The sequence below is a fragment of the Mytilus californianus genome, unplaced genomic scaffold (assembly GCF_021869535.1).
Source record: "Mytilus californianus isolate M0D057914Y unplaced genomic scaffold, xbMytCali1.0.p SCAF_12, whole genome shotgun sequence".
NCBI lineage: Eukaryota > Metazoa > Mollusca > Bivalvia > Mytilida > Mytilidae > Mytilus > Mytilus californianus.
The window spans coordinates 61,894,463-61,922,176 of NW_026262604.1; the positions used below are offsets into that span (position 1 = coordinate 61,894,463).

Here is a 27,714-nt window from a genome sequence, read left to right on the forward strand (position 1 = left end):
AGCAGTGCCTCCCTGTAAATCCTTTAAAGCAGATGCAACCATGAATTGGATCACATTTCGTTTTACCTCTACAGTTGCATATATTCTTGCACTGTACTCCGTAGTTATTAGGCAAACAATTCTCTGAGCAATCCTGACCATATTTTCCAGGCGGACATGCTACAGAAATCATTTGCAAACATTATAATCATCTTAAACTCAGACACATAAAAAAAAAAAAAAAAACAAAAAAACAAGTTGAAAATTAACTAAAATAAAAAATTTAAAGCATAATAGCATAAAACATATTTATGATTTCTTTGGATTGACTAGAATATTATATATTTAGAAGATATTGAAAAGCCGACAATTAGTTCTGTATTGAAAATTGTGCAAAAGTATCCATGATCTTATTACAATTTACAGGTTGTACCACTTTGTCATTTGTTATTTTAGTATAACCCTAAATATAGAATGTTTCAATATGTAATACAATTAACATTTACCAAAATCAAATCGCGTTCGATATCAGCGAAAAAATGCATAACATAACGTTTGATATTTTTTTGGAAAATCGAATTATTTCAGTTACTTTAATATAAGTAGTTGATAATTATACACGTCGTAACTGATAACGAAATGTATCCCCCACTTTCTTAGTCTCCGGCTAGAACATGATATACTGTTTAGTCGTCTGTCGATTGTTGAAGACTGGTTTATCACGATAGGTATAGTGTCCGGCTGGGATCGTGGTTTTTCGAGTGATTTGATCGGGTTTTTTCGAGTGCGACCACTTTTTTTCGAGTGAATATGATCTAAAATGTGAAAAAAACAGACTTCCTTTCTGGTAAAACGTGAAAAAGATACCAGAACCTTATATACAAAATCATAGAAGGTAAATTAGTATTTTTGATAAAAAGATATTATCAATCGTACATGATTTTGTTTCAAAAACGTATAATTTAGCCTTACAATGCTTTATTTCAAAATATAGATTAAAGCCATTTTTGTACACATACCAATGCAAATGTGCACATGGAATCTATGTATACTTAGATATACGGACACTTTACAAAAGTTCTTGTTTTTGCGTTGAAAAGGACATTTTGAAGAGTAAATTCATTTTTATATGTCAGTGTTTTTTCGAGTGTGTCCTTGTTTTATCGAATGAAAAAAAACAAAATTCCTATGGATTAAAATGTAATATGTCAGTGAATTTACGTTTAAAAAACGATGAAAAGGTTCAAATAAAGTACTTTTCAGAGCACGAAACAATGCATTAAACCAGTGTGATAATGCTGTATTAACACGTACCTTTCATAAAAAGTCATCGTTCATTTGCATTCAGAAATCTTCATGTTAGTGTACCGATATGGATTTTATACAGTAAATATTTCGTGATGTAAACAATCGTTTTTTGAGATCAGACATGTTAGGCTGAGACGTACGTACACATCATTGCACATAGTGTGTAAAGCGGGTAAATGTGGTTTATTACAGAAAATATACCCTTAATGTTTCATTTACTATTTGTCTTGATGGAAATATTACCTATCTTGGTCTAATCAGGAGTTTACAGAATTTTACACATGTGTTGAAAATCTGTACACCCTGAGGCGCAGCCGAAGGTCGTATGAACTTTCAGTACCATACCGGTGTAAAATTCCGTAAACCCCTGGTTGCACCAAGATAACGAATTTATTTCTTCTTTAGCGTTCGTTAATTTTTTTTTTCTTATTCCCTGGAAAAAAAAATTGAAAAAAATCTTATGACCAACTTCCATTATACAGTTTTCAACACCGAAATTTTTAAATTCTTATTATTTGGGGAATATTGAAGAAAATTATTTCTTCATCTGGATTTTTTTTTTTTTTTAATCTAAATTTTTTTTTAATATTTTTTTCCAAAATTTTTCATAATTTTGACAAAAATTTGAATTTTGGGAAATTTAGACAAATTTGTTTATCCCCTGGTGAACTAAGGAGTAGTGTTTTTTACACCCGGGTAATTAATCAATCAGATTGCAAGATTCATGCTTCATAAGAAATAATGTTTTATCGTTCTAGAAATGGAATCAACAACAATGTTCAATTGCTCCTACTGTGAAGAGGAGCCTGCGTATGCTATGCTTGGTCACACAGTAATAAAGCACCAACATAGCTAAACAATTGTCAGTGTATATTGTGAGGTGAACGCGTATTATATATACATTTATTTTTTTTAATTATTATTATTTCAAAAGGATCCTATTGACGCTTACAGATGATTCATTTCGTTGTTTATTGAATACATTGAATAAGTACGCATCCAAGTTCTTTCAGAATGGAGCGTGTAGAGAGAGTACTACGCTCATTGCGCGTTAAGAACCCTTGTAACAGCTCTTTGAAGGGTCGGTAGGTGGCCTGTTGCAAGGCAAAATTTCTGTCCATATCCAATACACTCTCATTTTCCGTTGCAGACTAAATTTCCCGACCTTTACCCGAACGTCCTCTGTTACAAGACCTACTTATTGGATTTATTGGTAATTTGTTCTCGTCCTGAACATGCATGACACATTTGCCACTGGACGTTTAGCAACCAACAATCAATCATTTCGAATTGTCCGTTTATAAATTTAAAAATTATAAAGAGGCTAAGGTTTCATCTCCATCAGGCAAAGTTGACCTTAGATGGCCTTAGCTATTTTTTAAGGTCCTTTTAGTCATATAGCATAAAATCATAAAGTGTTGTTTTAATGTTTTATTAGATATTCTACTCTATTCAAATGTTATTTTAATTTATCAATTTTTATTACTTTTTTAGGGGGGGGGGGGGTCCTCCTTTAGTAAAATATTTGGGTTTTTATTAATTTTTCTGATTGTTTACTACTTTTCCTTAGTTTACTTGCTCCTAAATTTTTTTCGTCACTGTAATATATATCAATCATAAAATATTATTGACTGTAAAAACAAAGGTGGCGTGAAATGAAATTAAAAAGATTATGAGTCCCCGTACTCGCTTCTTAAGACCGTTTCAAAACGGAACCATTGAATTCTTAAATATAGTAATACTATTAGGTTATGGTCAAATGTTTTCAGAACAGAAAGTTAATTTAAATTGAAAATGGTTAAAATTTGATCAACATAGTAATCTGTTGTTCTGGCTTACTTAGAATATATAATATTGTCCTTCGTCAAAAAAGTAAAACAACAAAAATACCGAACACCAATGAAAATTTAAAACGGAAAGTCCCGTAACAATTGGCAAAATCAAAAGTTCAAACGCATCAAACGACTGGAAAACAACTGTCATCTTCCTAACTTGGTACAGGCCTTTTCTTATATAGAAAATGGTAAATTAAACCTTGTTTTAAAGCTAGCTAGCTAAACCTCTCACTTGTATGACAGTCGCATAAAATTCCATTATATTGACAACAATGTGTGAACAAAACAAACAGATATAATAGGTAAGAATGTCAAAAATGGGGGTACATCATCCAACATTGTGTTATAATCTCAAACACTATAACAATAAACAAATACGTCAACAAAGAAATACAAAATGGCATAAAAACTAAGCATATACGCAACATTGAAACACAAGAATGCAAAAAAGACGTTAATAATTTAGAAAGACAAATAAAAGAAAACTATAACACGTAATTTAGATGATAAACAACATCAGTACCTATAATCTATACAACAAGACCATCATGTATTATTTGTGAAGTTGATACGGAATATTTATCAATAAGGTCTTGGTATCCTCCGATGAACATTTTTTTTAGAAAAAAGACGAGACGTTCTTTGACATAACCCTTTTTCATCAACTTTTTGCTCAGACACTGGTGACTCTTTACACAGATCTGAGTAGCAGCTGCAAGCTCTTGAATACCGAATGAGTTGGGAAATGTATATCCCATTTGCAGGTTAAGTTGGCATATTGCTACAAATTACAGTTACAAACTAGAAAAAGTCAGTTTTTAAGCCAAGGAAAGTCTTCTTTCTCAGTCACATTTTCTTCAAAAAAACCCGGATCATTTGTTGAAAAACCCGGACGTTTTAAATGTTACTCTCGACAAAACACGGACAATATGAAAACACTGTATTGTAAGTGAGCTGTAAGGAAATTCTGTGTTCAAAACATGTAAAGCATTCAAAATGAGATGGGCAGTCACTAATAAAACTATAAAACTCGCGAAATAACAGTAAATCGATCTGATCGCATGTAAACTCACTCGGAAAAACCTAATCTACACTCAAGAAAAGTGGACCGATTCACTGGAAAAAAACACGATATGTTTTGGTTTTGTATCCCGTTGTGTTGTCACATTGACATTTAACAAAAAATTACAACTGATCATATGAAAGAATGAAAACACTAGAACTATTAACAACAAAAGTTATTAGTATGCAACAAGGCAAAATTACCTTCACATTTTCTGTTCTGGTAAATATAGTTAGGACAGCACTCTATATGTATTTCTGTTTTGGTTTCAGACGTATTACTAAAATGAAAACAAATCTCTGCTTAAAAAATGAAACGTAGATTCACATTATTGTTTGAGTGATGGATATTTCCTCAGACGCCTGTTTGTGTACTGGTATGCGTAATACTTGTTTGGATAATAAAGCAATCGATTTCGTAATATGTATGATTGACTGTTAAAGCAAATGCACATAATTTCAAGGTTAGTGTTGAAAAAAGTCTAGATGGTTGCAAGCTTTGGTTTTCAATCAACAACCCTATTGATACGGATAATGCTAGTGGTTTAAGTTCACAACGAGTCATACTATGTTACATTAAATGTAGATAAAAGTTTGCGAAACACGTAAGCTAATATATCCATGGTGATTTGCGATACAGCAACAAAGGACTATTACAATCAACAACACATTGTAATGAAACCAAAGTTAAGTAAAACAAGAAAGACGAATTAAATTGATATGATCAGCAAATCTACTACAAATTGTCATCAACTGATTAACATGATAAATGACCAAACAGTCAGGTTTTTATGCACATTGCGAAGCGCCACATGGACGAAATAAAACTTTGTGACGTATGTTTCAGTCAGGATTCTACTTTGTCAAAATTATCCCCCCCATTACGCCATCAATTTTTCACAATCGTAAAAATTAGAAGCCATTGTAGGGATGGTTGTGTTTTAAAAGACAAATGTATCTACTAGCTATTGAGCAGAGTTTAATGTACATTTCTGCATTTAGTCAACTTAAAACTATTGTCTTATCGGTTGTCGGTTTTTTGTGGAATTTTCGAAAGTTCAAAAACATTTACAAAAATTCTAATTAAATATTTCGTGGAAGGGCACACTAAAAAAATCAGAAGTTGAAGACTAATAACCCTAGATAACACACACAAAAAATGAAGTTTTTTGTTGAAGTTATGCATTTTTAAGATCCATTTGTAAAGTCTGTCGTCAAGTACATTTAGTAAAAAAATGTTATTTGAACACACCTACTCTGTTGTTATGACTCATAAGAAAGGTATTTCACTTGACTCATATATTTCATTTTTTAGTACTGTGAATTTTTAATGTTATTAAATCAAGACAGAATAGTCAACTCAAACACGTCTGAACATGAAAAGGTGCACTCGGCTTCCTCTTTTCGATGAAATTATTGCCCATTTTTAAGATTGTTTCCAAAAAAACTGTCGTCGGGGGTGAGATGCAAATTAATGCTTTAAAAAGATCAATCTATTATCTTTCTGTGGAATTTTGTTCGGCGGAATTTATGCCTATGCACAAAAAAGATCCACTTGTATTCGCAACTACAGCAATCGACTGTTTTATGAAAATTTGTCTACAATTTAAAAGTTTACAAATATCTCGAAGCTCCATACTATAAATTAAGTGAAAACACGTAAACAAGATGCATGAAATCCAAAATCATGCACCTTTATTAAACTTTTAAAGCCCATAGAAACAGATGTAAACAATTCAAATATACCAATCTGGCTTTTTTACCTTCTCTATGTGAAATTGGTTCTATGATGTCGGATTTATTGTTTTGACAAAAACAACGATTTTCTTGAAAACTAATGAAAAAAAAGGAATTAAATTATATACTAGATCTTTTTTTGAAAGGTCGTAGACATATACTCTTTGGGACTATTAACCTATACTTTTGAGGGTAGTATTTGAACTCTTGAATTCTTTCCAAACAAAAATCAGTTATTGATTGATTATAATACTGGAAAGGTTTTTTTCCTCACTTTTGCATATTAATGTTACCTTGAATGAACTAATTATAGCTTTTGAAGATTAAACCACATGCTTGATAATCTTTAATTGATTTAAAGAAATCTTCTATTTAACTTGAAAACAGAATTATGCTTCAGGGCTTTAGTGTTATTATAGGAATATTTTTATTTTTCTAAATACCATCAAAGATTTTTCGATTTGGAAAAACAAACAATATTGAGGTTGCTTTAGTGATAGAAAGAAGTATTTCTCGTAATTTGTTTATAATAGTTTGTAGCTAAAATCACGAAATACCTTGACCCGAAAATTTAGTAAAAACATTATTCGTAGAACTAAATAGACTGTTTGGTCTTAAATTAAAATTTTGCAATTACTGATTTCTATACATGCATTAGCGGTCTTCTCGATCTGTTCACGTTTAGTGTTTGAATCGGTATAATGGTCCGTTTGAATTTTCTTAGTATCCTTATTTTAAAAGTGTCAAATTTTGCTTCATAACAAATCGATTCCTATGGAACTTTTCCCCTGAACTTCTTTAATCTAGCTGCATACATATACGGATAATTGTCATGTTCCAGAGAGATATACAGCCAGTATAAAAATAAATTAAAGTCGGTACTGCAGGAATTTTTTTCGCGTAGTCACATTTAAACCCAATTTTACACAAAGCTCCTTTTGACTGCTGTACTCGTCGTGTGCTGTTTTGGGAGAAAATTGATACCATTATATGGAAGTTTGGCTTTTATTCAAATTCAAAAAATATATTGTCAATAAGAAACTCCAGCGTACTGATCACTTGTTCATCTGTGTAGCACGTTGTATGTTCACTGGTGTTAATATGTCCTTTGATTGAGTTTAGCTATTTAAGTTGATATTTTACAGTGTGTCTTTCTATGTTGTGATGTTACACTATTGTTTCAGGAAAAAGGGTGAAGGTTCGGTACCATTAAAACGTTTAAACCCGCTGCATTTGTTTGCACCTGTCCTAAGTCAGGAATCTGATGTTCAGTAGTTGTCGTTTGTTGATGTGTTTCATTAGTGTTTCTCGTTTCTCGTTTTTTATATAGATTAGACCGTTGGTTTTCCCGTTTGAATGGTTTTACACTAGTAATTGTTGGCGCCCTTTATCGCTTACTGTTTGGTGTGAGCCAAGGCTCCGTGTTGAAGACCGTACTGTGACCTATAATGGTTTACTTTTATAAATTTTGACTTGGACGGAGAGTTGTCTCATTGGCACTCATACCACATCTTCTTATATCTATTTACCTTTTTGTTCACTATTAACAAAATATGCCGTATGGTATCCCAAAGCAATACATTTATAGCATTGAAAAGCATTGTGGATTATTTCTTTTAGACGATTTTTCAATTTCAGATGTTTGTTTTTTTAGAATACACATATGGTTAATACCACTACGCGAGTAAACAGTTTCACTGCATTTCTGAAAACCCTCTTTAACTGCGGACCTTTTGTTTTGTCAATCGAATGAACAATTTCTTTGTAGAACATGTAGATGAGCCGGCAATGTACCGTGGTTTGTACAGAATTTTGTGAATCTTATGTATCGAATACAAAGACGGTAAGTCCTCAGATTTGCTGTTCAATGTAATGTTTATTGAAGCCATGAAGGTCTTATGATTCGCCAAAATTTCCTTGTCAAATGATATGTTTTTGTATGTGGGATTACTTGAGTGCTCATTTATTCCCAATTATTTTACAAGACACTCGTAGTAGTACGATTTACATACAAAACAAATATGATTTGAAGCTTTGTCCGCAGAAACAACAACATATTTATCATGAAGAGATGACCCCTCTTTGTCTCTGAAAACGGACTTTGGTCGATCATTCACACAGATTTTCAACTTATGAATTTGACGTTTTACCAGAGACCTGATTATTTTGACAAATTCTGACCAAAGTGTCCAGTTCAGCTTCTTCTCCTTTAGCCCATTCTTTGGTATAGTCCTCAATGCAATCCATAATTATTTTGCAGAACATATGGTTCCAATTGATGTGTAGGGGTTCTCTGAACTTAGGATCATGAGATATAACCTTTCGGAGATGTTCATGTTGAATTATGCTTAGAACCCCAGTTATATCATAAAGGGTACATATATTTGAATAAACGGATATGTCAAAAAAAATCAACAACAACACAATATGTGAATGTCGAAGTATTAATGTATTTCTTTTTAATACTGCACTTCTGAACACATGCAAAAAGATGCACATCATGACAAGAAAAATGATTCACCTGAAAAATGGAAAAAAATGATACAAAACTTACTTAAAAAGAAAAGGGAAACAATTTTAATATTCTTTTTAAATACTTGCATGCTTGAAATGAAAATAAAAATGCAAACTTTATCATGAAATAATGATAAAAATAAAAAAAAAAAACAGCATTAAAAAACATAAACAGTACCATCCAAAAATGAAAATTGCATTGCTTTGCGTACATGAAATATTGAACATGTTGAACATTTGATTTAAAAGTATGACTTTTATTATTATCTTCATGACAAGTGCATCTCTTACCCAAAAAAAAAAAAAAGGAATACACAAATAAAAAATATTGCCAACAGTGACATAACAGATTGAACAAATATTATCCCCTAATAATTAGCTAAATCTATTATAATATCAGAGCAAAAACTCTTATCGGATTTACCATAACCAGAAACGTATCCGACAAAAAGTTAAGCCATGAACAACCTTACATATACGGAAATTTTATAAAGAAAAGTGAACAAAGGAGATACACATTAACTTGAGGATCGAAAACCTAATTGGGTTGATAAGGTTATACAAAATGTATGTAATAAAGCATTTTATCATAAACTTATAGAAAATAATGGTATAACTGTACCCCTTGACAAAACTAATTTGTATGTATATTTATTCATTAAATTTGAAGAATTGTCTTAGCCGTGTGATATGATTTTCGTTATCAACTGCTTCCGGTTTATATCAACTGCTTCCGGTTAATATCGCATGCCTTTCTTTAACGTTATCGGAAAGCATTTCGACGTCATTCGACGTCATACTTCAAATTCCGGAAAAAAAAACTCAGTGGTACATTTTAGTGAAAAACATAACTAATTATAATGAGAGAACGATTATTAGGAAACAGAAAAATATATTATTAATAAATGCAAGACAAATAATACAATAAATGAATTTTATAAAGTTTTAAAAACGTTTTCTTGTCTGTATGGTTTCTGCTGAAATATATGATAAAAAGAACATAACATGTCATTTTTCATATCAGACCCCTTATCAGCCCATGGTCAAAATCATCCATCGAGCCTGTCGGCTCTCGGGCTGATATCATGACCTAGGGTGATAAGGGGTCTGATATGAAAAATGCCATGTTATAATCTATATGTCAATACAGACACTCGAAACCTACTGCGTTGTATCATCACATGAGACATAGTGAAGACAGGTGTACAACTCTGAATCGTTGTGTTGAAAACATTACTTTGGTTTGTTATTATAAAAGAATTTAAGAAGCAAAAGATATGCAAGCCAAAGGTGGATCGAAACTTGGAGTCTTGGATAGCAAAAACAAAATATTTGATTTCGATTGCATGTTTTGAATTAATATCTTATTATAGTTTTCCGCTATTAAGGTAGTTCGGGGGTTTAAATTTTCGCGCCTTCTGCGCAGAAAGTTGCGCATTCTCTTGTCGTAAACAAATATTTTTACGATAACCCGATAAATACAAAAAACATTGGTAAACAATTTTTTTCAGCGGATAACTTACTTTGAATAATATTTTTTGCAATCATTCAATGAAACGAATGTGTTTAATTTATCTTTTTATAGGACGAAATGTAGCATGTTTACTTCCGGTAAAAGTGAATGGTGAGTAGTCGAAAAAAATCTCAACAAAAAGAGAAGATATGAAACAAGTGAACCGCTTATTAAGATGACTGACTTAATTCTCAGGAATAATACATATTGAGAATCATTTTGGTGTATTATTAAGCGGGTTCACAAATTAACATCACTAAAATTGGACTTGAAAGTGACGGAGCACCCTTTGAAAAAAATGGCCATGGAGGTAAGATGTTAATTTCGCAATGCGACAATCGCAATAAATAATAGTCTGCTCTAAAGAAATTATGCCTTCCATCAGAAACCACAAGGGGCAATTCTCACAAACAAAATCTGTCAAAAAAATAACAAAATTAATTCTAGATAGAGTTCAGCAAAAACATAAAAACAACCACCGAGTATCGGATCATTCCTATGCTACATTTTGTAACCCCGTAACACCAACAGAGAACATTACAGCAAGCACATTAACTGATGATGACTTAACATATATACCACCTGATCTTGTTCCCTTAAGTCACTGTAGACTAGTGACCGAACTGGACACATTGGCTAACCAGCTAAAAGGTTGCAGAGAATGTAGTTTACCTTTACATTTGCATGATGCAAAGGGAGTCCGGTGCTATGGACTGACCGGCATAGTGTACATTATTTGTCAAAACTTGTCATGTCAAACCTTAAACAGAATTAAACTAGGCAAGGTCCACTTTGGGAGAGAAAAGAAAGGTGTTGGAATTTTTGATGTCAACACGAAAGCTGCAACAGGTTTCTTTCATGTAGAGTTTCTAACCTTCCCAACCCCACATATGTCACCTGACATTTTTATTAGTCCTCTGGAAAAGTAGTAGTGTCTGTTGACTTTCTTTTATGTTCATCTCATCATAAATCTGTTATTTATAAAATAGCATAACATTTTCTTGGTTGTAAAATTGAGACTGGAAATGGGGAATGTGTCAAGGAGACAACAAGCTGACCAAAGAGCAGAAAACAGCCACCGATGGGTCTTCAACAATGAGAAAATCCTGCACGCTGAGGCATGCTTCAGCTAGCCCCGTAACAAAAATGTGTACTAGTTCATTGAATAAGGACGTCATACTATATATATATATATAGCTACATCATGTACATGTAAACTCTGAAAGACCGAAATATATAAATATGAACTATAATTAAAAATCATAAAAGACAAACAAAGGCTAGAGGCTCCTGATTTGGGACAGGCACAAAAATGCGGCAGGGTTAAACATGTTTTGTGAGATCTCAAGCCAATGGCTATATGCACATTAAAACTCAGTTTAAGTGAAGTCTGAGTCCGATGTCAAAATAGGTAACAAAAGAAACTAAAGAAAATGACAATTATACATAAATTTACAAATGACTACCAACTGTTACTGACATGCCAGCCCCAGACCTCAATTAAACTGATTGAAAGATTATGTTTCATCATATGAATATCAACACTATCATGACTATCCCTTCCGTTAGGGGTTTAGTATCATACTATTTGTCGTCTGTTTATGTAGTTCATACGTGTTTCTCGTTTTTATATAGATTAGACCTTTGATTTTCCTGTTTGAATGGTTTAACACTAGTAATTTTTGGGGCCCTTTATAGCTTGCTGTTTGGTGTGAGCCAAGGCTCTGTGTTGAAGGCCGTACCTTGACCTATAAAGGTTTACTTTTTTAAATTGTTACTTGGATGGAGAGTTGTCTCATTGGCACTCATACCACATCTTCCTATATCTATCATAAAATATATGAGAAGAACTTAACCCTGTACATCTGTACATGTATAGAAGAATAACATATAAATTATACTTTATTTCAAGTTATAGAAACAACGAGGCGCTTTTGAAGGGGCAACATAATAAGAAAATAACAATTAAAGCAATACAAAAGAACAATACTGACAGAAAGAATTACTTGATTGAGAAAAATGAAAAAAAAAACACATCATGTACAAAATCATTAGTTATACCTTGGATTTAATATATAAATTATAGCATCAAACACATTTATAACACCATCTGTCTACTGGTATATATTTATAATTCATCTAAACATCAGCCGAACAATGTTATAGATCTGTAAATTTGCTTTCGCAAATTTATTTGTTCTTCCCTCGCCGGGATTCAAACTCATACTACTGAGATATCGTGGCACAAAATCGTATTGCACTATATCCAACACGTTAGACCACTTGACCACCTAGGCTTCACATATATATTACATTAAAAAACAATTCTGATAGCCTCAATTACAGAATTTGTAGTGATGATGAAAGGTCATGAAAGGCCTTGTGAAAAACACTTCATTAAACATGTTAAAAATACACATTGAACCAATTGTTTTGATGTATTCACAATTCATTTTTATTAAACATCTTTTAATCATATAATAAACAATACAGGAATGATACATGCTGGTATTGGCGAGACTCAGCTCAACAACTTTTTGTCATCACTTAATGTCCATTGCATAGATGCAAAGACCTTGAAAATTAGAGAAAATGAAGCCGGCAGTGTTCTTGAGAATCAGGTCATCATGTCACAACAAAGACACTTGCAAAGGGAAATATTGAATTCCACAACAGGTTTGATAACAATTATGGCTATTTTGTATTTATATACATTTTCTTATACTTTACTTTATAAGCCTGATTGAGTACTTGATAATATTGGTATAGTCTGAATATGGTCTCGACAAATGCTCAACCAGTCTGGACTCAGTTTCTACAATCTCAACCAAAAAAAAGCAAGAATTTTCAGTTTGTACTTAAATCAGATAGTCACCTTTTATTTTCTTTCTAACTTTTCTAAATCAACTTGGATTTTCATAAAACTATACAGCTATCTTAATTATATATTGATCTTACAAAATGCAGGTAATGTGGCTATTTTGTTGATTGCCATAAAATTTAAGGATTTAATTAATAGGTAAAAAAAAGTCACAATTTTCAATTGGGTCTAAATTCATAAAGATACCTATAAATTAAATTTTTAAATTTGACAGCAATAAACAAAAGTTGAAAACTACCAAATAACCTGGTATTTTGCAAGATCAATATTTAATTGAGATAGCTAAAGATGTTGATGAAAAATCAAAATTATAACTTGAAAAAGTTATGAAAATATTTAAAAGTGACTATCAGAATTTACTCCAAACTGAAAATTCTAGCTTTTTTTAACCAATTAATTAAGTCCTTGAATTTGATAGCTACACTCTAAACTACCATACAACCTTGCATTCTGTAACATCATCATATAATTCAGATAGCTATAAAGTTTAATGAAAATCCAAGTTGATTTGGAAAAGTTTTATAAAAATTTAAAGGTGACAATCAGAATTTAGTCCAAACTGAAAATTCTTGCTGTTTTTACCTATTAATGAAATCCTTCAATTTGACAGCAATACACCAAGCTACCAAACAATATGGCATTCTGTAAGATCAATATATAATTGAGATAGCTGCAAAGTTTTATGAAAATCTAAGTTAATTGGAAAAATTTAAAGTTATAATTAAAGGTCACTATATTAATTTAATCAGAACTGAAAATTCTATTTTTTTCTACCTATTAATCAAAGCCTTTAATTTGACAGCAATGAACAAACTACCAAATAACCTGAAATTTTGTAAGATTAAGATAAAATTCATTATATAGTTAGATAGGCTCATTCAGACCAGTCTAGACTAAATTTGAAGATCATGATTGTAGACACAGGTCGAGACAGAGTCAAGACTGGAGGAGCATTTGTGGAATCAATTATACAGACTATACCAAGATTGATATTAATTAATCACACTAATTAAGGACAGTCAAGTCCAAAGTGGAGAACAGAAGTGGTCTATTATTACTGCTTATTTCTATATATATATATATATATATTATATGTGCATTTTTTCCCTATTAAATTAGAAGATCAAACAGACAGTAGAAGTGGAATATGCATAAGTACTGATACATGCTGGCAGAAAAAAGGATCTGGCCGATCGTACAACAGCTTATCAGGTAAAAATGACAGTGCTTATTTCATGTCCATTCAGTGTGATCACCTGGTGGAGTGGATCTATAGAAATGCATTTTGCTTGTTAAATATTAGTTGCTTTCTTTTTGGAATATACCCCATTATAAAAAAAGAAGATGTGGTATGATTGCCAATGAGACAACTCTCCACAAGAGACCAAAATGACACAGAAATTAACAACTATAGGTCACCGTACAGCCTTCAACAATGAGCAAAGCCCATACCGCACAGTCATACCCATTAGTCCAGTCAATCTAGCATAAATTTGACCCTAACCTTAAAGTAATTGCAACAGAAGATTTTTAAAGTTTTAATCTTTAGCATTATACCCCAAATATACACAGAAAAAAGTTCCATATATTCTTACTTGAGGAAGACTAAAAAATCATGATTTGAAATTCCTATGGAGATTTGCATTGAAAAAGGGAGATAACTCTGCAAAAAAGGCAGAAATATCAATTAAAATTGATACAAAATTATAACTTTACCGCTTCTATTCAATAGAATGTATTGATTGTTGATATTTTAGCCTTCTTTAGAGTATAACAAACAACTCTTAAGGTGTTTCCCTATCTTTTATCAAGCTACATTCTAGATTTCGTCATTCATTAGTTGACCATTTATTTATATATTCTTCTTTTTGTGGTTTAAAGTTTCTTTAAACAAGGTAGATGCTGAACAAATATAATATACAGATATAAACTAAACCAAATTTTCACATTATTTTTTCAAAATGGTCACAAAGCCACAAATTTGCAATTTGTTAAATGAAAAAAACAAAAAAAATGTGGATAGTGTCCACATGTGGACACAGATGATGCCCCTGCTTGCACATCATATTGTTATAAAGGAACATAACTCAAGAACGGTAAAAGTGACGCTACCCAAATTTGAACTTGATCTCAGTTTTGTGGTAATAAGCATTGTGTGTAAGTCTCATAACATTTGGTTGAGGCTAACTTAAGTAGAGAACAGAAACTAAAAACTCAGCAATTTTTCTATTTGTAAACACGCATAACTCTAGAACGGTTGTGTATAAGTTTTATAACATTTGGTTGAGACAAACTAAAGTTACAGAACGGAAACGAAAACTTCAGCAATTTTTATGTTTATAAAGGGACATAACTCAAGAATGGTAAAAGTGTTGCCACCAAATTTCGTACTTAATCTGTATTATGTAGTAATAAGCATTGTGTATAAGTTTCATAACATTTGGTTTTAGGCAAACTAAAGTTAGAAAACGGATACAAAAATGTTGTACTTGATCTTAGTTTTGTGGTAATGAATAATGTGTATAGGTTTCATAATGTTTGGTTGGGGCAAACTTAAGTTACAGAATGGAAACTAAAAATTTTGCAATCTTTCGATTTATAAAGGGGCATAACCCAATAATGGTTAAAGTGACACTACCCAAATTCAACTTGATCTGTGTTTTATCAGTGGAAGTCAAAATTAAACATTGCATTGTGTAGTTGATTCAACTATAATCATGGACAAAGGAAGATAACTCCAATTCTAAAAATTAATAACTTGATATTTAGAGGAAAATAAAACTTTTGCAATTTTTCCATTTCTAAAGGGGCATAACTCTAGAACAGTTAAAGTGACGCCACCAAAATTCAAACTTGATCTGTGTTTTGTGGTGATAAGCATTGTGTATAAGTTTCATAACATTTGGTTGAGGCAAACTAAAGTTAGAGAACGGAAACAAAAAATTCAGCAATTTTTCCATTTGTAAAGGAGCATAACTCTAGAACGGTAAAAGTGACGCCACCAAAATTCAAACTTGATCTGTGTTTTGTGGTAATTAGCATTGTGTATAAGTTTCATAAAATTTGGTTGAGGCAAACCAAAGTTAGAGAACGGAAACCAATTTGGGATGTACGTACGTTCGTTCGTACGTACGTACAGACGGACAAGGGTAAAACTTAATGCCCCCTCCGCTACGGTGGGGGCATAATAAAAATACCCATAATTCTTTGGTTTTGTACATTTCATGAGCTGAAGATTATATAATATAGTCAAATATGAACTTATAACCACATCTAAGTATCATACTTTACATAAATTTTAAGAAAATCAACCAAAAACTGACAAAAAAAAGACTCATTTGTTTTTTGGCGGAGTTATCTCCCCTTCCAATATGAATTTCCATAGGAAATTAAAAATGCTCACCAGGCTAAAAACAATACTTCTAATACTTTGTATAAACTGCTTTTTTCTTGACCGATTTCATTATGATTAATTCACAGGCTTGAATTTATGGGGTTCTTAATATGTTGAATCTATTGGATTTTGGACCCTGTATTTTAATTGGTGCATATTGAGATCCAAAGGGTCTGAAATTAAACTTTATTCATAGTTGCATTTTTTGGATTCTTTGATATGCCCAATCTTACAATATATTTGGATTTTTGAATTTGGTCCCAATTTTCAAATAGATAAGTCCACATAAAATATCCAAAGCTGTCAACATTTTTTAAAATCTTAAAATTTTTCAAAAATTCAAAAATTAAATTATTGGGTTCTTTGGTATATCGAATACAACCATGTATTTAGATTTTTATACGACCGCAAAAAATAATTTTGCGGTCGTATATTGGTATGACGTTGGTGTCGTCGTGGTTGTCGTCGTCGTCCGAAGACAAATTGGTTTTCGCACAATAACTTTAGTTTAAGTGAATAGATCTCTATGAAATTTTACCATAAGGTTCAATACCACAAAAGGAAAGTTGGGATTAATTTTGGGGGTTATGGTACCAACAGTTAAGGAATTAGGGGCAATTTTTGTAACTTCCAGACAATAACTTGTGTGTTAGTGTATGAATTTCTCTGACATTGTACCACAAGGTTCCATATCACAAAGGGACTGCTGGGATTGATTTTGGGGGTAATTGCCTCAAAATTTTAGGAATTAGGGGCAAAAAAGGGGGCAAAAAAGAAGCATTTTTCTAGTTTCATGACAATAACTTGTGTGTAAGTGTATGGATCTATCTGAAATTGTACTAAAAGGTTCCATATCACAAAGGGAAAGCTGGAATTGAGTTTGGGGGTAATTGCCCAAAACGTTTAGGAATAAGGGGCCAAAAATAAGCATTTTTTTAGTTTCCAGACAATAACTTGTGTTCAAGTGTATGGATCTCTCTGAAATTGTACTGCAAGGTACCATACCACAAAGGGAAGGCTGGGATTGAGTTTGGGGGTGATGAATCATAAGGGGGTTCAAAAAATTGGGGGGGGGATTTTTTTTTCCTTTTTTTTTTCTTAAAAATTTTCCATTTTAAGTTGGTTATTTCTGATTTATATATAGATTTCATCAAAAATTAAATTCTTTGATATGCTGAATCTAACCATGTATTTAGATTGTGGGTATTGGACCATAATAGGTAAATTAAAATTTTTTAAGTTCTTAGACCACATTCATTCTGTGTCAGAAACCTATGCTGTGTCAAATATTTAATCACAATCCAAATTCAGAGCTGTATCAAGCTTGAATGTTGTGTCCATACTTGCCCCAACTATTTAGGGTTCAACCTCTGCTGTCGTATCAAGCTGCGCCCAGTGGAGCATTTTATTGAATTTGGTACCAATTTTCAAATAAATAATTTCACATTAAGGTGTAAAGGAGTCAAATTTTTTTTTTGATTCTTCAAAAGTTGAGATCTTGGGGTTCTTTGATATGGTGAATCTTATCGTGTATTTAGATTTTTGATTTGTTTGGCCTTGTTTTCAAGTTGGTCGAAATTGGGGTCCAAAATTAAATTTTGTTTTATTTCAACAACATTTTAGTATTGAGGATTCTTTGATATGCTCAATATAAACCTGTTCTTTTCAAATCTTGGCTTGAACATTGTGATTTAGATATAAAACTTCAATATGTTGCATTTTGAAGGAGTTTCAACACTGATTGGAAAAACCACAGGCAAAGTTGTAAACCATAAGGTTCGCATATCAAGCTGTAGAATTTGTGAAAGGGCAAAGAGCAGAGGTGTCTTACCACGACAACATAAGTGTAGAAAGAATTGGAGTGGTTAGGCTAAGGTATTTACCATATGAAAGCAATAACAATGGTAATAAACAGCTGCGCCATGAGCACATGATACGCCCGTCACATTTTCAAAGAAAAAGTTCAATTACTTCTCAATGTCATATTTCAAATGTATAAAAATCAAAAGGGAGCTTACATCAATAGATATAAACAATTCACTAAAGTTTCATGAGAATTGCTGAAAGCATTTTTGAGTCATTGTCCAAAACTGGAAAATCACCCCTTTTTTAATGAATAAAACCCCATAACTTGGAAATGTAAAATCTAAAATTTATAAAAAACCAAAGGGATCTCACATCAATATACATAACAATTCATCAAAGTTTTATGCAAATTAGTTAAAGCGTTTTTGAGTTAATTTAATGTCCTACATGTTGACAACAGAAGAACAGACGGACAACGACATCCCATAATACATCCCGTAATCTTTGCATTGTGAAAACAAACAACACTTCAATATTTACTTTGACAATAAGTTGTAATTTTGAATTGGCATATTCAATGTTTAGTTGATAAAATTGAATGTGAGGACCATTCATTCTTTCGTGTTTCCAAAAAATTTCAATTTCAAATAATTGACAGATTATTAGAATTGTTAGATACAACTGCTGAATTAATCAAACTGTGTAAGCTTTCAATTTTTGAGGAATTTTTACAAAAAATTTTGTCAATGCAAAGTTTAAGGCTTTTGATAATCAAATATGGGGTTGTGGTATCATCTAAATGTTTACTGAATACACATTATTTTAAAAACTATTTCAGGGTATGGAACCAGATATGGTAGTCGAAATGTTAAAGGAATTAGATGAAAAAGGAGTGGATATATTACAAGTAGTAGGAGATGATGATTCCACAGGGTTTGACCGAGCTAAGCGATTAATGCCCAATTCAAAAATGGAAAAAATAAGTGATAGAAATCATATCAAACATAACATTATTTCAAAGATAAATGAACTAAAGCCAAAACACAAAGAGTTAACTGGAATGGTTTGTGATGCAATTGTTAAAAACTTTACATACGTTGTCAACCAGAATGTAGGTAATCCGAGTGGTATTGAGGACGGCCTACATGCATCAATAAAACACATATTTGGCGAACATGATAACTGCAATGAAACTTGGTGCGGATACCTTAAAGACAAGGATTCTTATATCCATTCAAATCTTCCACGTGGAAAAGACCTATGTTCGTCTGAACTCAGATCAGATCTTGAGAAACTGTTTATTCAAAAAATGGTTCCACAGTCTAAAAAGCTATCTAACTTGGGCTCATCACAGGCAAATGAAAGCTTCAATAACTTAATTGCTCTCAAAGCTCCAAAAACCAAACATTTCTCCACATCAGCATCTTTAAATTATAGAGTCAGCTCAGCTGTACTCCAAAAGAATGAGGGTTATAATTACATTGCTGAGGTATTATTTGATGAACTTCTATACTTAATTGCAATTAAGACAATTGAACAGAAATTAGCAACTAACATTAAGGCTATAATAATCACAATGAATGTGTAATAAATGCAATCTTACTTCATATATATATATACTTCTCTATTAAAAAAAATAAACTAAAAAAATATAAAAATAAGAAAATACGGTATGATTGCAAATGAGACATCTATTTACCAAAGACAAAAAGACATATCTAAGCAACTATGTTAGGGCTTTTCCAAAAATAAATGTATCATGGGGGGGGGGGTAGGAAGGCACTTTTTATTTGACCCCACCATGCATACATTTTAAATTGGATATTTCATATAAATGTTCAGGCAATCTTTCTTAAATAACCACCACCCATCAAATTTTAATAAAAGTGCATTCCTCCCTCCCATACCATTAATTCTGGAAAAGCCCTTACTTTTACAGCCTTTAAAAATGAGCAAAAAAAAGAATACATTATGATATCAACTGTTAAAGATTCCTGGGTAAATATTCTGATTATTCTACATCAGGTCAAGATTAATCTCAATTTTGCCGAATTCTATTCAATGATTGATTATTGCTGCTCAAAATGTAACATTCATACTACAAAATGCCTTCAACTTTCATTGCAAAAACATACAAAATATGATTTTTTTTAAGGAATTATTATAAAGATGATAAAGACTTGCATGATTTTAAATGAATTGATTTTTCAGTTAAACACATCTATAGGCCTGTCACCTGGAAATGAGACCCTAAGCAGGGGTAATAAATTAAACAAGAAGAGAGAGGGCAACAAAAACAGATTCAAAAGCAAACAGGGAAAAAGACAACGTAAAGTTCTCAAAAAGAAACGCCTCCAAAAAACAACAGTGGCTGAAGTCAAAGAAGGGAGAACATACCACAGTTCAATCGGTAATAATTCTTATATTGACAGAAAGTATGATGTGCTTTTTACTTTTGAAGAGGTCAATATACATAATTATTATTATAATAGAAACATAGCATCAATATACTTTAAAATAGAAACAAAGGATATATAAAATAATCTTTGATACATGTGATCATTATATCCAAATAGGAGAATGCTACACCATTAGGTCCATGCATATGTAATATTCATGTATATATTTTTATGTCCCCAAGTCAAAAAAGTTTTCAAATTATAAAGTGACTGTGCAATTAATCACCAACTGTGAAAATGCGTGAGATTTCAGCCAGACATTAAAGTTATATAATTAACATGAAGATGTAATCATGAAATTTACCAGACTTCTGAAGTATTGTAATTTTTGGGACAATTTAGTCACAAAATATTAATGATTTTAGTAGATTTTGATATTTTATAAAGTTGAAATTATTTTCTTTCAAAGACTTGGTATATTTTATTTTAATTAGGGTTAGAAGATTTTGCAACAATAGACATAGAAGAAATACCTGCAATTCCTGAAGCTGAAACCTTTACAAACATAGATGATGCACCAATAGTTTGTTTTGATTTAGAGACAACTGGTTTAAGTAAGTTATACATAATTAAACTTCAGAAATGAGTTACCTCAATTATAAAAAAATATTTCAGTGGATAACGTTAAAATTGAAAGAACTGCATTTTTTCATGACATCAAAGATATAACAATATCTACAGAAACACATTATCACTGTCTGTATATACTGTGTTAAGCCAAATTTTAAATTCAATGCATATTAGGCTGCATTATGAATAAAGTATATTAAGAGGATCATGAATGACTCACCTTGATAATTTAGCTTGATTTTGATGATTATTCTAATGTTCTTTTTTTCTTTTAGTTGAAATAAAACCAAAAACTGAAAATTGCTGAAACAATACATTTAAGGGGCAATAACTCTTTCATTTTTTTTTAGCAATTTACACTTTGCATCTACCTTATTTTGGAGGTGAGATAAAATACAAAGATGATAATTTTAGAAAAATATTTACAGACCAGTGGAGCAAAACTAATTTTTTTTAGTTATTTCAATGAAGAGAGATATGAAATAAGGAGATGTGGTATAATTGCCAATAAGACCATCAACTAAAGTTCAAATAAGGGGGATAGAAGACTTAGTCCTGTTGATAATTTTTTGACAATTAATTGCTTTTTCGAAATACTTTTTACATTTTAGATGCACAATAATAAACAAAATGTTTAACTTCAGGTAGATATTCTGATATAACCCAGATAGCTGCATGCACCAAAGACAGTTCCTTCAGTCGATATATATTTCCAGACCAACAAATTTCAAGAGAAGCATCAGAAATAACAAAAATCACTATTGTAGGACAAAAAATGTATTACAATGGTAATGCTGTTGTTTATAAGCATAAACATGAAGGAATGACTGATTTTTTAACTTATTTGTCAAGTTTCACAGATAAACCTGTATTGGTAGGACATAATATAAAACGATTTGACTGCCATGTTTTATTTCATACCTTAAAATGTATGAATATGTACAGTGAACTATGTGCAAGTACTGTTGCATTTTTAGACTCTTTGAATTTGTTTAAACTTGTTTCACCTGGCTTGTCATCTTATAGCCAGTCTTTTCTTGTTGACAAACTATTAGGTCAACAGTATGAATCTCATAATGCTGTGTATGACACAAAATTACTTTTTAATTTAGTCACTGAGAAAGGTAATGTTTCTCAATTTATTAGTGAACTTGCTTTTTCACCTAGCTACCCTCAGTTATACCAGATTCAATTGGCCAACTTGAAAACTTTTGAAAAGCTAGTTCAATCAAAATGTCTGTCAAAAGCTATGGCACTAAAGACAGCGAGGTCTAACCTAAGGTTTCAACATTTCCAACTAGCAGTACAACGAAATGACATGGCAGGACTCAAAGCCTTAATGACAGAAAAGTCTTCAACTGGGGTAGTTAGAGTGACATCAAACAAAAAAATTATACAAAGAGTATATGAGTATCTAATTAGTCAAAAGTAAAGGAAAAATATGTTTTGTTATATAAGGTAGTCAGTCAGTGGTAATACTTTAAGAGCATATGATACAGTTACAGGGGAGGTCATGAAGTTTTAACATAAAATATTATTCCTCCTGTATGATAAGAATTAGAAAATTGATCGTTGTTATGCAGAACTTTACCTTAACTAATCTTTTGTTGAAATTCATGATCAGAGATAAACATTAATGTGTACTGTAAATTACTGTAAATGGTAGCGTGAGCCCTGCTGTAATATTTGTAAATGTATTGTAGACATATCTTCATGATATAAACCAAATTGTTTTGATAGTTATACAACTTTATATGAACCTTGAATTTTTTTAGATATCAATTTTTTTAAGTTTGTGTAATAATTTATTGTTGATTGGAAAACCATTACTTACTGGATGAGATGCATTTGAGTTTTTAATGCATACATAATCCAGTGAAGTAATTTATCAGGCTATAACCCAAATTTTGTTCATAAAGATAGACTGTATGAACATAGTATGATAAATTTTGACTGTACACTTTCTTGAAAAAAAGTTCAACTTGAGATAAGAGTTTTAAAATATGTTGAATTAACAGTTCTATAAATCTTAGTCTTTTCTGTGTTTTTTTTATATATATTTTGGTGGATTTTTTTTATTGCTTGTACAGGCAATTAGAACAAGTATATAGAAATTTTTGGAAAATAGCTTAACAATTATAAAAAAGCTGCAGGAACAATTGTAGTCTTTTCTCTCAGGTGTTTATATTAGTAAAAAGACATCCAAGGTTATTGAGAAATGTTATTGCTGTTGAAACTTTAAAAAGCTATCTATAGATAACATACTTTCATCTATTTGTACAGAAGTATCAAAATACTGTATATTCAAAAAGTAAAATTTTGAATGAGATGTCTGGCATAATTATACTCCTACCTCTGTGGATGGGAAAGAAGGAGATCTCCATCTTTAAAAGAATGAATATGGGATAAAATGATATCAGAAAGACTTATACAAGTTACGGCAAATATATTCAAACAAACAGTATTTTGATGACTTCAATCATGACTATTTGATGTTTACATGATGATACATGTATTCAGGTATTGGTCAGGTCAATGTTTGTGCTGAACATAGTTAATGAAATTTTACACATATTCATTATGATCTACATTTTGCAAATAATTGTATAATAAACCAAATTAGGGTTAAATCTAGAATTTGTCATGTTGAAGTCCAAAGCAAAATGTCTTAATATGTTTTTAAAAATTTATATTATTAGCAAGGCCTTTGCAAATTTTATTCAGTGAAATTATTTAACCTAGTTACTACAAACAGTATTTCTAACTGAGAAAAACATGTAATTTATTTGGCATCTTTATTTAATTATATATGTACAAACAAACGTAAGAACAGATATCCATTGAAAATAAAATAAATGTATTAGATCACATGTTGTTGTTTCACTTCTATCAAGAAATATGTTTAGTCATGTTAATTCCCTAAATCAACTCCGTAACACACAAAAAAAACAATTATAACTTGCACATCACCACATAATACTGGATAATCAAATGGAGTGGAAAAAGAGGGGCACTTACTGTGCTGATTATGTGTGGTAGTGATGGTAAGTCTATTTTTTGTCAAATTTATTCGGAATGTATTTTTTTTAATATTAAAAAGAAATGAAAAGAAAACGAGAACAAATGCTCACATTTATCTGAATCTTTAATGTGTGATAAAAGAAAGATTAACCATACTAATGGGACATTCTAACTCATATCATAATAAGAAAAAAAACAGAAAATGCCATGTTTCCTTTACATAATATTTTATGTTGGTGCTCCTTTAGAAATGAGTCTTATATATAAAGCAAACACAGCCTATTTACACCGAAATCTGCACATGATACTTAATAATACTTCAAAGTTTGATAAGAAAATGCAAAGGAAACTGCAAGATATCAATCATAACATTTGGTAAAAGCAAACTAAAGTTAGAGAAAGGAAAGGAAAAATTCAGCAATTTTTCAATTTGTAAAGGGGAATAACTCTAGAACGGTTAAAGTGACACCAACAAAATTAAAACTTGGTGTGTGTTGTGTGGTAAAAACATTGTGATAAAGTTTCATAACATTTGGTTGAGGCAAATAAAATCTGGAGAACGGAAATCAAATCTGGGACGTACATACGGACGAACAGACTTACATACGGACAAGGGTAAAATTCAATGCCCCAACAGCTACGATGGGGCATAAAAATTAGCAAGTTCTGTCATTTTTTTCCTGTGAATATTAAAAAAAAAAGGTTTTTTTCCAATTTCCCCTATATCCATTCAGAAATTAGCCTATTTGCACCCATTTTCAGAGGTCAAAAAATCTCTTGAATAGCCGGTGACCCCCAAATTTTATTCCAATTTTATAAAATAGAGACTTCAAGCTTTTCAGTATGAAAAAATGAGCAACTTCTGTCATTTTGTTTGCTGTGAAATTTTAATGAAAGAGGTTTTATGTCCATTTTCCCTATATTTAGCCTTTTTGCACTCATTTACCGAGGCCAAAAAATCTCTTGGATGGCCGGTGACCACCAAATATTTTTCCAATTTTCGTAAAATAGAGACATCACGCTTTTCAGTATGAAAAAATGAGCAACTTCTGTCATTTTTGTTTGCTGTGAAAATTCAATCAAAGAGGTTTTATGTCCATTTTCCCTATATTTAGCCTTTTTGCACTCATTTTTAGAGGTCAAAAAATCTCTTGAATGGCCGGTGACCCCCAAATTTTATTCCAATTTCATAAAATAGAGACATCAAGCTTTTCAGTATGAAAAAATGAGCAACTTCTGTCATTTTGTTTGCTGTGAAAATTCAATCAAAGAGGTTTTTATGTCCATTTTCCCTATATTTAGCCTTTTTGCACTCATTTTTAGAGGTAAAAAAATCTCTTGGATGGCCGGTGACCCCCAAATTTTATTCCAATTTCATAAAATAGGGACATCAAGCTTTTCAGTATGAAAAAATGAGCAACTTCTGTCATTTTGTTTGCTGTGAAAATTCAATCAAAGAGGTTTTATGTCCATTTTCCCTATATTTAGCCTTTTTGCACTCATTTTTAGTGGTCAAAAAATCTCTTGGATGGCCGGTGACCCCCAAATTTTATTCCAATTTCATGAAATAGAGACATCAAACTTTTCAGTATGAAAAAATGAGCAACTTCTGTCATTTTGTTTGCTGTGAAAATTCAATCAAAGAGGTTTTTGTGTCCATTTTCCCTATATTTAGCCTGTTTGCACTCATTTTTAGAGGTAAAAAAATCTCTTGGATGGCCGGTGACCCCCAAATTTTATTCCAATTTCATAAAATAGAGACATCAAGCTTTTCAGTATGAAAAAATGAGCAACTTCTGTCATTTTGTTTGCTGTGAAAATTCAATCAAAGAGGTTTTATGTCCATTTTCCCTATATTTAGCCTGTTTGCACTCATTTTTAGAGGTCAAAAAATCTCTTGGATGGCCGGTGACCCCCAAATTTTATTCCAATTTCATAAAATAGAGACATCAAGCTTTTCAGTATGAAAAAATGAGCAACTTCTGTCATTTTGATTGCTGTGAAAATTCAATCAAAGAGGTTTTTATGTCCATTTTCCCTAAATTTAGCCTTTTTGCACACATTTTTAGAGGTCAAAACATCTCTTGGATGGCCGGTGACCCCAAATTTTATTCTAATTTCATAAAATAGAGACATCAAGCTTTTCAGTATGAAAAAATGAGCAACTTTTGTCATTTTATTTGCTGTGAAAATTCAATCAAAGAGGTTTTATGTCCATTTTCCCTATATTTAGCTTTTTTGCACTCATTTTTAGAAGTCAAAAAATCTCTTGAATGGCCGGTGACCCCCAAATTTTATTCCAATTTCATAAAATAGAGACATCAAGCTTTTCAGTATGAAATAATGAGCAACTTCTGTCATTTTGTTTGCTGTGAAAATTCAATCAAAGAGGTTTTTATGTCCATTTTCCCTATATTTAGCCTTTTTGCACTCATTTTTAGAGGTAAAAAAATCTCTTGGATGGCCGGTGAACCCCAAATTTATATTCCAATTTCATAAAAAAGGGACATCAAGCTTTTCAGTATGAAAAAATGAGTAACTTCTGTCATTTTGTTTGCTGTGAAAATTCAATCAAAGAGGTTTTATGTCCATTTTCCCTATATTTAGCCTTTTTGCACTCATTTTTAGAGGTCAAAAAATCTCTTGAATGGCCAGTGACCCCCAAATTTTATTCCAATTTCATAAAAAAAAGACATCAAGCTTTTCAGTATGAAAAAATGAGCAACTTCTGTCATTTTGTTTGCTGTGAAAATTCAATCAAAGAGGTTTTTATGTCCATTTTCCCTATATTTAGCCTTTTTGCACTCATTTTTAGAGGTAAAAAAATCTCTTGGATGGCCGGTGACCCCCAAATTTTATTCCAATTTCATAAAATAGGGACATCAAGCTTTTCAGTATGAAAAAATGAGCAACTTCTGTCATTTTGTTTGCTGTGAAAATTCAATCAAAGAGGTTTTATGTCCATTTTCCCTATATTTAGCCTTTTTGCACTCATTTTTAGTGGTCAAAAAATCTCTTGGATGGCCGGTGACCCCCAAATTTTATTCCAATTTCATAAAATAAGGACATCAAACTTTTCAGTATGAAAAAATGAGCAACTTCTGTCAATTTGTTTGCTGTAAAAATTCAATCAAAGAGGTTTTATGTCCATTTTCCCTATATATCCATATAGCCTATTTGCACTCATTTTCAGAGGTCAAAAAATCTCTTAGATGGCCGGTGACCCCCAATTTTTTTTTGATTTTTTCAATTACCATGCTACAAAATTTAAGTTCACAAAGTATAAGAAAATTCTGTCATTTTTTTTCTATACCCCTGAACTACCTTAACACAAATAACGTACCTTGTCTTTACTTTTTTTGGACACACATATGGATCTCCCGTCTTCAGTGTTATGACTCTGTCAACATAAACAAACATAAAAAACAAATTGAAGTGCATAATAAACCTGGAGTATGTCTACATTGTTTCAAAAATGCGTTGTGGTTGTCAGTTCTGTTTTCATTCGTACATACTTGTACAAATCAATGTTGTTATACTATATACATATGAATTATTGCAATCATTAGTTCCTCATCATGCTCATTGTCCGTCTGTTTAATACATACATATCCGGTCGTTGAAATGATTATTGT

General features: G+C 31.5%; 1 protein-coding gene and 2 long non-coding RNA genes across 4 annotated transcripts; 2 read left to right on the forward strand and 1 right to left on the reverse strand.

Annotated features, from left to right (window-relative positions):
- LOC127722156 (uncharacterized) lies at positions 1–27,692 on the reverse strand. The gene is made up of 3 exons (XR_007991688.1): positions 27,423–27,692; positions 4,389–4,465; positions 1–159 (listed from the first exon to the last, which is right to left on the reverse strand). It is a non-coding gene; the product is annotated as an uncharacterized LOC127722156 (long non-coding RNA).
- LOC127722155 (uncharacterized) lies at positions 10,201–18,393 on the forward strand. 2 transcript variants are annotated; one of them, XR_007991687.1, is made up of 4 exons: positions 10,201–10,258; positions 12,442–12,624; positions 13,949–14,041; positions 17,950–18,393. It is a non-coding gene; the product is annotated as an uncharacterized LOC127722155 (long non-coding RNA). The 2 variants fall into 2 exon arrangements; XR_007991686.1 differs by lacking the exon at positions 10,201–10,258 and having other exon boundaries at positions 11,885–12,624.
- LOC127722154 (uncharacterized) lies at positions 18,762–23,926 on the forward strand. Its single transcript, XM_052229010.1, has 4 exons — positions 18,762–19,518; positions 20,241–20,439; positions 20,923–21,042; positions 21,703–23,926. Exons 1-4 carry the CDS (start codon positions 18,871–18,873, stop codon positions 22,488–22,490), a joined length of 1,755 nt encoding a protein of 584 aa, XP_052084970.1. The 5' UTR covers positions 18,762–18,870; the 3' UTR covers positions 22,491–23,926.
- Positions 27,693–27,714: the final 22 nt, after the last annotated feature.